Source organism: Salmo salar, chromosome 15 (genome assembly GCF_965601325.2).
Source record: "Salmo salar chromosome 15, fSalSal1, whole genome shotgun sequence".
Lineage (NCBI taxonomy): Eukaryota > Metazoa > Chordata > Actinopteri > Salmoniformes > Salmonidae > Salmo > Salmo salar.
In genome coordinates, this window is record NC_138305.1 from 41,540,355 (window position 1) to 41,553,976 (window position 13,622).

Below are 13,622 nucleotides of genomic sequence, written 5' to 3' on the forward strand. Positions count from 1 at the left end.
GGGAGATTGAGCATTCAGTGAACTTCCAGTCAGCTCTGTATGTTGGGGCCATTGCTCTGTGAACATTACCTCTGTGGTTTCCAAGTACAGACAGTGTCCTCTCCATAATTGGTGTATATTTAGAGACACACACGCAAAGATCAGATTAAAAAAAGCAAGTGTCAAGCATTGATTTCTTCCCCCCTGAGCACAGCTCATCTCCTGTATTATATAAGAAATGATTCTGTTTCCAAATGCCTTATTGGGTAATGATCCAGTTTCCAGTGTGGAAGCAGAGTATGTCCTGTTCTACCAGATGGCAAGCTTTGTTTACTATAGAAAGCTGTATAGGTCTCAGGGTCTCAAGTAACAATGTGCTTCACACCTTGCTTTCTTTCATAAAGTAATATTTAATAGAAAACCTAGGCAAGTAAAAGGTAAACCTGCAGACATATGTATAGGAGATGAAAATCTTTATATCCACAGGTTTCCGCATGTGCTTGATGCGAGGGATGTAATCAATAGCCTCCTGCCAGAGCATTATACTTGGTACAGGGCAAGTACATGGGTCTTTTAAACAATCTACACTAGAGTGGAGCGTTTAGCAAAATAGAGGCAAAATGATATTTGACAGCATCAGGTTAGCTTCACACCCTCGCATGTGGACTTTTACTCTGGAACTTGTATCATTTTTATTTTTATTACCTGGCCTTTATTGTTATTTTATTGTAGCTTATGTACTGTAGCTTAGGCCTATTTGTGATTAGCATGCAACCTCATAGGCCTATTATTTTAGATCGGAGTCTTAGAAAACTTTGAATAATTATTTCTCAAACGAACATGTTGCTTTTGCTATTTTTGCTATTGTCTACCCTTGAATCTGTCACACCTTGATCTGTTTCACCTGTCTTTGTGCCTGTCTCCACCCCTCCAGGTGTCGCCCATCTGCCCCGTTATCCCCTGTGTATTTATACCTGTGTTCACTGTTTGTCTGTTGCCAGTTCGTCTTGTCACGTCAAGCCTACCAGCGGTTTTCCCGTACTCCTGTTTTCGCTCTAGTCCCTGTTTTCTAGTTTTGACCATTCTGCCTGTCCTGACCCTGCCTGTCATTCTGTACCTTTCAGACTCTGCTCTGGATTACTGACCTCTGCCTGACCTTGTCCTTTCGTTTTCCTGTCCCGTTTTTGTAATAAACTTTTGTTACTTCGAACTGTCTGCATCTGGGTCTTATCCTGAGGTCAAGTAGAATCTTACACTGAGGATGATGCATTTGGGGCCCGATGCCTCTTAAATGTGGTGAATCTTTAATGTTTTTCAAATTTTTCATCCTGGGAAAAACCATACCCTTGCCCTGCTTTTGCACTGTAGTACTCTACACATTTTTTCCCCATTCGACATGGGAGAAACAGCACGGTTGCATTTACATGTCTGGATTGTTCTTTCGGTACTTAACCATGTCTCTGGACTATAAGCACCTTTTGAAATATGTTGTTTTAAAGACTGGTTCCTCTGGACTATGGTTCTAGTACTGTCTGTGAATCCAAATGTTGTAAAATACAATCTTGACTTGCCATTATTTTTGCTTCTTCTACAGTCAGGAAATGTGCAATCTAACCCAGGTCGTGACATTTCTACCTCATCTGAATAGAAAAGTCAAAATGGTCTGAAGTTTCTACACATAAATGCAGTGGCAACCCCCCCCCCCCCCCTGTTTTCAGCCCCACCTGTTTAGCTAAAATAATAATAAATATAGATTTTTAAATAATATATATATATATATATATATATATATATATATATATATATATATATATATATATATATACTGTAGGGGTTGGTAATGTTCTGTAGTTGCGCCATGATTGGCTCAATGTTCTGTCACTCATGGGGACACTACGTCACCGCAAAATCTACAGCGAGAGCTAGAAAGGTCAAGCCCCTTGGGTGCTGCCATAGATTTACATTTGAAGTGCCCATACAAGAAGGCTCAAGGTCATTAGCCACAGATAAAATGACATCAGTTCATGTTATATGTACCGTAGCTTTGATTGGACTGATGTCAACATACTTTCAAAATCTTAGCTAGCAAGCTAGACAAGAAGTTATCATCATCATGAATCAAGTCTACAATATACTGGCAAATCCGTTTCAAACCTTGTCATATGAAGAGAGATTATAGACAAAACGTATTGGTGCTCATCGGCCATTGGACATAAACATTACACAACAATTTGGAAATTGCAAATTCAACAATGAGTGGTTTTGTCATAAGTTTCGTCTTCTGAGGAGGAAGAAATATCGGACCAATACGCAGCGTGGTAAGTGTCCATACTTATACTTTTATTTAACCGGGAACACTGAAACAAAACAAGAAACCACACGACAGTCCTGTAAGGTAGCCTAACTATACATGGAGACAACCACCCACAAAACACAAGACAAAAACCCCTACTTAAATATGGCCTCTAATCAGAGGCAACGAGCTACAGCTGCCTCCATTTAGAGTCCAATCCCAAACAATACCACATAGAAATAGAAATACTAGAAAATCAAACATAGAAATACATAACATAGAACTAACCCAAAAAACCCAACAACACAAAACAAACACACCCCTGCCACGTCCTGACCAACTATAATAACAAAATGGCCCCTTTACTGATCAGGACGTGACAGGTTTAGAAGGAATCAGTAGCTAACTGCAAGCGTTGCAAAGCAATCACTACTAGCCTGCTATTCGGTAGAGAAGGTGTGGTCCAAGTCTGGGTTTAAGGTTCTTTTTTCCAAGCTTAAAAGGATAAACATTCACATGCAACACCATGGGCCAAAAAAGGTTGAATACACTGGCCATGCTGTCAATCCAGCATGACTTCTGCCGCTTTCAAAACAACTGTAAACTCAGAACTGTAAAATCTCAGACTTCACTGAGTTCAAGACAACCGGAAACTCTGAAAAAAATGAGCTCCCACTGGAAAAATATGTTTTGAATGGTCATTCAACTTGGAATTCCAAGTCGGGAATTCTGCCCTCTTTCTAGTGCTTCGAGCTGAAGATCACTGACGTCATGATTTGACCCTGTTTTTTTTCCTAGTTCCCTGTTGTCTTGAAATTACCATAAATCCAGAGAATGCCAGACTTTGATGACAAAGTTTGATGACAAAATTTGCCCACAAGAAGGATTGCCACACCACCTTCCTGTTCAAGTGAGCACAGTACAACAAAGTGAGTCGCCCAAAAATGTATTGTTTGCTGCTGCATAAATTATGTAATATGCCAGGGGATATGTATACTGTAGCTAAGAAAATAATACTAAGTGTATGTTGTGTAGTAAGCTGTTAGTAGCACATGTGCGTCACCCTAATATTTTTGTCCCTTTACCCCTCATAACTTAGCCTACTGTTCTGACTTGGTGGTGCACATTTAGACTATAGCCTGTTTTAGAGAAATGTCATCATCGAATATTGTAAGAGCTTTCATAGTCTGCTTATAAGGTTCTGACTTGGTGTACAGGGAGAATACTGTAAGAACGGCCCATTTTCTGAATTCTGTCCCTGTACAGTTCAAAAGTCCTGAAAAAATAGTTATATTGACTACATCCATCTTAGCTCACTCATTAATGTCTTAATCAAAATTATGGATTGCCTCTCATCCACTCATCGTTCCCTTATGTCATAGTTTGTACATCTCAATTGTCAGGTAGAAACCACAGTTGCAAGTCAGCCATATCAGCTATGTTTTTTTAAAAGGCAGTAAATGAGGCTGAATTAACGGTTTCGCTGCCAGACAAGGCTCAGCTGATAGCCAGGTGTGGCTGTGATAAGAATGAACTATAGGGTGCAGAAAAGAAAGCTCTGCTGTTGGGACAACTTTATGTAGGCCCTAGCAGTTTGTTGTCACCATTTGTCACCCTTATAGTACAATTCATGTATTATTGTGTTGTGTTGTTTAGTGGCTTTGCTGGCATGCCTCTAAAAAGAAAATGTTGAGTTTGCCCTATCAAGATTTACATGCTAAAATTACTGTATAAATGTAAGTAGTCTTCTTCTGAAACTTGATTTTGTGAATATTTGGATAAAAACCAGATGCGTTTATGCTTTCTGAAACCTGGCTCAAAAAAAATCTATCACTGACAAAGACATTGGCATTAATAGTTGCAATGTTTTTTTGGACAGATCGCAAATCTACTGTAAGTTTGGTGGTGTTTCTATATACATAAAAGTTCTCGGCGATCATTCAGACTTCTGTTACTAAGCCCAAGCAATTTGAATATCTGTCTTTGAATATACATCTCTGCACATCCTTGAACCTGGTTGTCTCCTGTTTTATATACCCCAATCTTCTATTGCTGGCTCTCTGGATTGTATTTTTTTATTATTATCACGTCAAACCTGAATTTGTGCTTATGGTTGACCTGAACATAGGCTTGTTGACATCCAACTCTGAACAACTCAAGAATCTCTGTAACACTTAAAATCTTACTCAGATTGTCAACAGTGTAACAAGGTTGAATGTAAAGTGTCCTCTGAAATCCTCTTTGATTGATCTTATTTTAACCAACACTACTCATCGTCTTAATGCTTCTGGTGTTTTTGCATCAAGTGATCACTGTGCGGTTGCCTGTATAAAGGATGGTAAAATTCAACATGAAAAGAAACTGGAAGCACTTTGATATTCATGGGTTTTTACATTATGTTTTTAATATAGCCTGGAATAGAGTTGAATTCATCCCTGATGTTGAATTAGCCTTTTCTTACTTCCACAAAGCATTCCAGGATGTATGCAACAAGCATGCCTCTTTCAACCAATACAGAACTAAGGGCAGAGACAACCTTTGGTTCTCAGATAAACTAGCTGAAATCATAAGGAAACGGAATGCTATGTGAGCTAAAACAAGGTCTGATTCGGCTGATGATTGGATGGCTTTTAAACACCTTTGGAATCAGGGTGTGGCTATGACCTAACAGCTGAAGGCAGACCACTGCTGTAGCTCAAATCTACTGCTGACCATCTGAATAATTCTTTCAAAGTAGTGAAAGGTTTAGAGTGAAAAAAAGATGCACAGCTTCCTAAACAACTGCTGGTAGACCCACAGGTGGTAACTGAGAAAACCTCTACTCTGAATGATTTTATCAGCATTTTCTTGAAGCAGGTGGATTATTTGATAGGGTTAAGGTCAAAATGAGCCCCCTGTGAAATTACCTGATACCCCCGTCTACTCCTTCTCCAGGTTCTCCTTCTCACCCTTCTCTGTCTCAGAGTTGTGTAGATCCCTGAAAGCAATTGATGCTAAAACAAAAATACCCTGGCCCTGATGATCTAAACCGCCACATATTACAATTAGCTGCAGACATCATTGCTCCTCCTTCAGCATTCATTTTTAACCTCAACCTAAAATGTAATGAAATCCCTCTTTTGAAAGGAGGTGATCCCACTATACTGAATAACTATCGGCCCATATCAAAATTGTCTGTTTCGGCCAAATTATTGGAGTCCCTAGTCAATAAGCAGTTTAAGGCATACCTCCAGGAAAACAATCTTTTGAGTGGTATACAATCAGGTTTCAGGTCAAGCCACAGCACTGTTGCAGCAACATTGAACGTTTTGGATGATATTCACTGTCCTCTGGATAAGAAGTTGCATTGTGTATCTGTGTTCATAGATTTGTCAAAGGCATTTGACACTGTGGACCATAGTCGATTGGAGAGACTGAAGTGTATTGGGTTTGTGAACTACCTGTCAAATAGAACCCAGCGTGTTAAGGCAGGTGGTTGTAAGTCTGACATCATAGAGCTGCACTCAGGTGTGCCTCAATGATCCATTTAGGCCCTGTGTTGTTTATGATCTAGATCAACAACATTGGGAGATATTGAGACAGCATATGTACATTTTTATGCGGATGACACTAATGACTCTAATCAAGTGGCAGCAGTTTGACTTTGGCTTTTGAAAATGCTCAAACAGATTTTAACATCATTCAACAGAATCCGTACGATTTGAAGCTTGTTCGAATTCCTCTAAAACAAAATACGTTGTATTTTCCAATACTAAACACTCTGAAAACCATGTCATTACTAGCTTGGAAGGAAGTTCTATAGTTCAAGTTTGGGTGGATGAGAAGCTGAGCTTCACTAATCATGTTGAGAACCTGGTAAAGAAGATCATGTTGAAATAAGGCTTGTTTTTCTTTGGAGGCCAGAAAAGAGACAGTCAGGAATGCACACCGTACCGTCTTAGACTACAGTGATGTAATTTATATGCAGACCTCAAGCACTATCCTGAAGGCACTTGATTTCGAGTATCATGCAGCTCTTAGGTTTATTACCAACCAAACGCGTCTGAAACACCCCTGTGATCTCTATAGTGCTATTGGCTGGTCTTCGTTGACTCTACATAGGCTTAAACATTGGTGATATACTATGACCACTTCGGTCAGAGTATACTGTTCTTCTTTGATAAGTTCAGAAAATAAATACCAGTTACAGTTTCACTCCTACTTACTTTTGATTTTAATGTTTAAAAAAATTAATCGATGACGCTTGTATGTTTCTGTAATTGAAATGTGTGTCTACGACAAAACATTTTTTTTTTAATGATGTGTCTATGTCTGTAAGTTGTTACAGTATGTCTGATATTTGTTTCAAACGTTGTTCCCCATGCTGCTGTCTTGGTTGGATAACCAGGTGAGACTGGCAACAGTTTACCTCACATACCGTAGGAAATTGTAATGAATGATACCTTCAGGCGGTAAAGGCTGTTGCTAGGCATAGCTAACTATTATTGTATCAATACATATTGCTGTTCAGATGAGAGACTAGAAAGTATGATGTCAGTGATTACATCAGACGTTGCAGGAAGTGAGAGTCCTCAGAAAACAAATGAGAAAAAGGATTGGCCTTTTCCACAGTTTGACTTTATTATATTTACAGTCATTTTGAAAAGTAACATAAATAGAAAATTGCTAAATCTATTGAGAAGTAGAAGTCAGCGCTGAACCCAAACAAAACAACCAATGGAGTATTCAGGAATGTACTACAATGAGCAATTGAGTACCTGCAACAGTATTATACACAGCTCCCTTTGAATGTATAGGAACTTAGAATACTGTACTGCCAGATACAATCAAATTATTTTCTTTTTAATTCAGATCTTATACAACATATTGTCAAAAACTTTATCTGGGTCGAAAATGTTCTGCTATATTTACAACTTTGAATCCTCTCTGTGAATGAAGGGGTCACGTAAGATTGCAGCAGTAACTATGTTGGTCTTCAACATTTCAGACTGGGTTATCTGGCACAGGGTGACAGTAACTGGTGTCTACGTCCACTATCCTCCAGAGGACGCTGGTGGGAGGAGCTATAGGATGGCAGGCTCATTGCAATGGGTGGAATGGAATTAATGTGTGATGTGTTTTATACCATTCCATTTACTCCATTCCAGCAATTACAATGATCCTGTCCTCCTATAGCTCCCCCCACCAGCCTCTTCTGCTATCCACTCACATTAGAACAATTCACTGATAAAACACAACTGACTCTTCAAGAGGTGTAATCTTGGATTTACTATGCAAGGAAGCATACTAGCGATCATATAGCTTTTACACAGTTGAATACCAATATACTGTCAAAGACACAAATGTTATGAAGAGGATAAGGCTTAGGAATCAGAGTGCGATCAGGGCGTTGTTAGATTGTCCGTTCGTAAATTCAGAGCGGTACGCTCTTGGAGCGTTTAGAGCGCACACTGGACGCTCTGGCCGATGAGTAGGGTTGATCCGAGTGCTCTGACCTCACAACGTCAGTCAATCACCCAAGCTAACTGGCTAATGTTGGCTAACTTGCTAGCTACTTCCAGACAAATAAGATAACACCTCACTCTGACGATTTTACTCCCCCTAGCAGAGCTGGTTATGCGGTTTTCATGTTATCTAGAGCGTTGGTGACTGTAACTGTGCTGCTGGCAACAGTTTAATTACGCATTTTTTTTTGACAAAGTTCACTGACACCAGACATATTCAACTGGTGCTGAGTGTTCGTAAATTCATCAGTTTTTCTGCGCTCTGCCACACTCTGACGAGAGTGCTCTGAACTCGGAGGGTAGATAGCCAGATCGAATTTACGGAATGCACCATTTATGTCTTCAGATGTTCTACATGCTGTTACCATGGTGATGTTTAAACACGATTAGTAAGTGTATAGTAATGTTGCAAGGAAAACTTGCCTGAGTTTAGAAGAGCATTTTATGCATCTCGAGGTTCCATTTGAATATTCTAGAACTTGGAAGGCCTGTTAGTATTACCTCATTAATTTACAAAAGAGCCAACAGATTCACACCACTGAAATAGAAAACATAGAGAGGTCCTATGATATGGAGTTCTGGTCTACAAAGCTGAAGGATTTATGCATGGTGGGGAGATATACAAAAAAAATGCTCACAGGGCTCCCTTCAGTAGAAGAGTTACAGTATGAGGATGCTATGACGATGATGAAAGAACTGAGACGGTCCTGATTGGTTCGGGGTTCCCGCACTGTCCAATAGACAAAAGCACAAAGTTTAAGCCACAGCACAAACTCTACCACACATCTCCTTCTAGTCCTCAGTCCTCACACCAGACTATCAGCAAGATATTGTTCCCAAGGTTTCCCTTGATACTTTGTACAGTTAGGAGTAAAAGAAAGGCCCACTTATACACAACATAATAACTTATTAGTGAACTATAAAAGAGTAAACACTGTCACACATGTTAAAAAATGCCTAGAATTTAAAGAAGTTACATTTAGTTTTCTCTTTATCATTAGACTCAAGACTCCACTCTGTCTTAGAAAAGCACAAAATTCACATAACCTTACAGCGCAAAGACAGCTGCAGAAAGGCCAACTGTTACCTCTACCTAGTCTGGGATAATGTCCAGTGCTTTCAGAGATTAAATATTCAACAGATTTTGACACCTCATGCAAACAAATATGGTGTTATCCCCGAATGAACTTTTGAACTGATGTCCCCGAGACTAGCTCCAAAAATATGTATCTCTAGGTAGCATCCAATATTTAGTCTAACTCATCTTTAACTATTGTTCTTGGCACTTTCAAGACAAATACATCCATCATAAGAAAAAGCAACTGGTTGCTTTTTCCATTTCATCAAAGTTTTGTCCCATGCAATTGCCCAACTCAAGATGGAATTCTAACAGCCAAAGTGTATTGTAAACACATCATGGTTCACATGTACATTTATTTCTAATCAACTCTTTAGAATGGGCAATAGGACTACTTCTGATGACTAAAACCATATCGATCAGTTATAGAACATTGTTTAAGTGAAGAGTATTTCTAATCAAGTTAATCAGAACACATTGAAACTCTGCGGCATCACTTAACTAGTGCTCTCAGAACTTGGCATTCCCTTTGTCCGAAATCTTGATCCATTTGAACACTGTCCAGAGGAATCAAAGCAATTTTTCCCCTTAATATTTCAGTCATTCAGCTGTCAGAAAGAGAGCAAGAACCAGTATGGAGGAGAGATATGCATCCTGTAAGGTCAGCATAGCCACAGGAGGGTGTTCTTGCACCTGTCTGGCCCCTCGTCCAGGCCAAGACTGTGACTCCACTGAGCAGAGGCTGAGCAGAGAGACAAAGGAAATCCAGTGTTTTTATGAGTCTTTGAGGTTAAAGTGTAGAGTCTCACTTCCTCCACACAGTTTGTAAGACACTGTATTATTTTAAGACATTTACGAAATGAAACAAAAAGTTAAAACGGTAGCTCTCTATTTGATTGGTACATAAGGCAGCTGTCCTTTGTTACTTTGCCCTGGAAGAGAAAGAGGAAAATGAATTAGTGTCAATAAAGCACAATACCACAGATATATTCAAATATAAGCTAATATTGTATGTTCATGCTAAAACAAACTCTGCATGAAAACAAAGCAAGAATGATTACAACTGCCACTATTCTCTAAAGACCTTGGTAATTCCCAGTTGTCACATTCAATAACAACTATTGTTAATGGGTATTGTTTTTTACCTTTATTTAACTAGGCAAGTCAGTTAAGAACAAATTTTTATTTTCAATGACAGCCTAGGAACATTGGGTTAACTGCCTTGTTCAGGGGCAGAACAACAGATTTGTACCTTGTCAGCTAGGGGATTTGAACTTGCGACCTTTCGGTTAGTAGCCCACTAGGCTACCCTGCCGCCCCAGCTTTGAAGACTGATTGGCTATTGAAGATGGTGTGTAGCACCTCTACCACACCATTGTCTTGGTGTCCATGATTTATAATCTCTATTGTCTTCCCTACTGGGTGCCATAAAACCACAGAATGGCTCTTAATGGCATTTTTGTTTGTTTCAGTCTCCTGTGTTACAAATATCAAGTCCCTTAAATCCATAATTTGCCATATGTGTTATATGCTGACGTACTGACAGTAATACATCCCCTGAGCAATGCAAGAAATTATTCTTATGTAATTATAGTTGTTGTATAATGTGATGACAGCAAGGTGATATGCCCTGGAATTAGACAACTATATGCCCAACTATTATTGAGTTGGATAGGCAGATTTTTACATGACACAATTGAGAAGTTATGTTGGCAAACTACTGAGACATAAATAACCTTGAGTACAAGTCTAAACTCTACTCCCTTAAATGACAGAGTACTCCCACATGAACTCAGCTGACCTTGTACAATCAGCAGCTAATAACAGACGGTACAATACTGATCTCACAATGGACCAGATACAATACATCCTATTCCATTCACATTAGACACAATGGGAAATGTTCACACACCCCTATGTGCACTTCATTGTCCCGTCCCTGTTGTTTTTCCATACATTGCTGAGAGTGACAGACAGCAGGTTAAGATTTAGGAGACACACTTCATTGTAGTCACCCTAAATAACCTAATACAGGCAGTAGGCTGGGCAAGCGGCTGTTACCCCCCTCCCTCTCCCCACCAGCAGACATGTCAGCACCCTGTTCCAAATCCTGGCATGACTTCACAGAGTTTGTCCCCCCTCCTAGTGTTAGAGTCACAGGGTTAGCTGGGCCAGTCAGCTGAGGCCTGTGCTCCACAGAGAGACATTGGCTGGCAGGCAAGCAGGCAGGCAAGCAGGCAGACAGGCAGGCAGGCAGGCAGGCAGGCAGGCAGGCAGGCAGGCAGGCAGGCAGGCAGGCAGGCAGGCAGGCAGGCAGGCAGGCAGGCAGGCAGGCAGGCAGGCAGGCAGGCAGGGGATACCCAGGCTGTTCTTTTCCTGCCACTGTGGGGCTCATCTGGCACACCAGGCCATGAGCACAGCTTGGACCCCTGCCATGCATATCCAAAACAATCACCTCGTGTGACCCCCATGTGATAAAAAGGTGACATTTAAAGAAACAGTAGTTCCCCTATGAGCAGCTGGTGCTACATTGTATAGCTGGTGGATGTTTTATCCTGTCAGATATTAGTAGTGTAATACCTTTATATCTAACCAGTGCAGTTAATAGTTTGTTGCATTATGAACAGCATCATCCTCACTTTGATCACTGTCATTGTGAAAATGATATTTCTTCCCTCTGTGCATCTACAGTTCAACATACCTATGAGATTAGCGTTTGAGGATAACTCTTTATACAGTAGGCGGATTACTGTCTATTCCCAGTGTATGATATGTTGACTGGCCTGCACTGTACACAGGATTATAAAATAATATCTCTGATCCATTCAGTGTCAACGAGGGAAATCCTTTCAAGTTTGAACATATCTTCCTGTGTTGTCCTCATTTCGTCTCAAGCAAATCCTAACCTTTCAGGAGTCCAGATACAAACATGCCTTCCCTCATTGTTGACCCAAGCTATTTCTTTATCTGTATTGACACTAGCGTTATTTATCGACGAGACTTCTCTCTGCCTTACATTATAATGTCCTCACATAGGCTAGTCCTATTCATCCAATTTATAGACTGAAGTGTGAAAACATTGTGAACTTGGCACCAAGACAAGACAAGTCTTGGTGCCAGGAGAAAACATTTCAGAAGTACTGTACTAGGAGGTGTGAAGAGATGTAGCTACATTGCACTTACATGTACATGGGTTGTAGTTGCAAATGGGATGTCTTCTGAGGCCCTTGATAACCGTAGGAGTCAAACCCTCCTATAAAATCAACTGGAGACAAAGAAAAAGAGGATATCTGGTTACTGTGAGATCAAACAAAGGCTGTGTGTGTGTGTGTGTGTGCTTCTGTATGTGTGTGTGTGTGTATATGTGTGTGTGTGTGTGCTTCTGTGTGTGAGTGTGAGTGCGTGTGTGTGTGCTTCTGTGTCTCTAAATAAGCGTGTGCCTGCTTGTGTCTGTGATAATCCCAGGCAGTGGATAATCAGTGTCTGGACCATCTAAAGGCTGGGTATTGGTGATATCCACAGTGGAGCCATGCTTCAGATCACACAGAATACAAACTGGACAGGATTAGGGCCCAGCCCTCCACAGAGGCCTGCCAGCAGTTTCAAGCCCCAGCAGGTCTGGGTATGTGGGCCTAACACAAAAAGACGGAGGTACTAAAGCCTCTGATAAGATCCGATGTCTTAATGCATCCGGGTCTGTCTCTAAGACAAACGAAACACTGAGATAAGACTGATTAGCTGATGAGTGCCCCCTTCCTTCCCTACTGCCATGAATGGGAGGTGATGGAAGGTTTGGCATTATCATCATTATAATGGTACATTTAGGGGATGTTCACCAAAAGCTCTAAATCCTTGTTGGCCCTCATTATAGGCATTAACCTGTGTACTCTGATCAGGCTTATCAGAGGACCTGCAGCGATAAGACAGAAAGTGTACAATTTAAGATCTGGAGACTGGCCACATCTCAATCAGGCAGTTTCAACAAAATGCTAACTCGAAAGCTTGGGACTATAAGGTTCTATCTGCATTTTTATCAACATGTTGTTATTGACATACCCTTGTTCTGTTCAATTGTCTCTACGCATATAGTACTCTAAATACCCCAATTCATGTTATTAAGTTCAAAAGAGTACAAGATAAAAATTGCTGACATCATTCAAACCAATGATGGTTTGGAACTTTAAAGCCAATTATCTCAGAATCATCTTTTTGCAGATAGCTATCGTACTGTATGAAGGATACAATAAAGGTCAAGGCTTCGCACCACATCCTCTTAAAAAAAGGTTGTTTATTTAGTTTCAGTAAACATAGCTTCAGCACCTAAGCGTATATGTTCTGTATTGTTCTGCAGAGTAAATGCTAATATGTAGCCCACAAGCAAACCATTATGTGTTTAATAAAAAAGCTATTTTCATATTTTCCTTTTGATGGAGGGAATAATGTTTGTGTATAATGCCCTAATGGTTAAATGCCTGCCGGCTACTAATGTTTACCATGCTAATATGAAAAAAGAAGCTCATTTGGTGACGAAACACACTAAAACAGATGTGCTAATGGTTAAAAACACTTAAGGTGGATTATAACAGTTAGTATATCCATACCAAAAGCCCTGAAGGATGCCAGTAAAACACTATTAGCATTCTGCATTAAAAATAAACAGCCACCCCCTGCCCCCAAAGATATAGGCACATAGTGATCGTGCTTTTTTAGTAGGCCTTATAAGATATAGGGGAAGGTATGATGGCAGTATTGTTAAGAATAGCAGTCA

The 13,622-nt window shown here is 40.2% G+C and overlaps 1 protein-coding gene across 1 annotated transcript in view; it reads right to left on the reverse strand.

Annotated features, from left to right (window-relative positions):
* Positions 1-6,867: 6,867 nt before the first annotated feature.
* The window catches only part of LOC106571368 (sodium/potassium-transporting ATPase subunit beta-1-interacting protein 2), a 166,189-nt gene continuing 159,434 nt past the window's right edge, over positions 6,868-13,622 (reverse strand). The window contains exons 6-7 of the mRNA XM_014144382.3: positions 12,038-12,119; positions 6,868-9,786 (exon numbers count right to left, since the gene is read on the reverse strand). Of these exons, the coding sequence (XP_013999857.2) occupies positions 9,777-9,786; positions 12,038-12,119 (92 nt within the window). The 3' untranslated portion in view covers positions 6,868-9,776. The remainder of the gene's footprint in view (positions 9,787-12,037; positions 12,120-13,622) is intronic.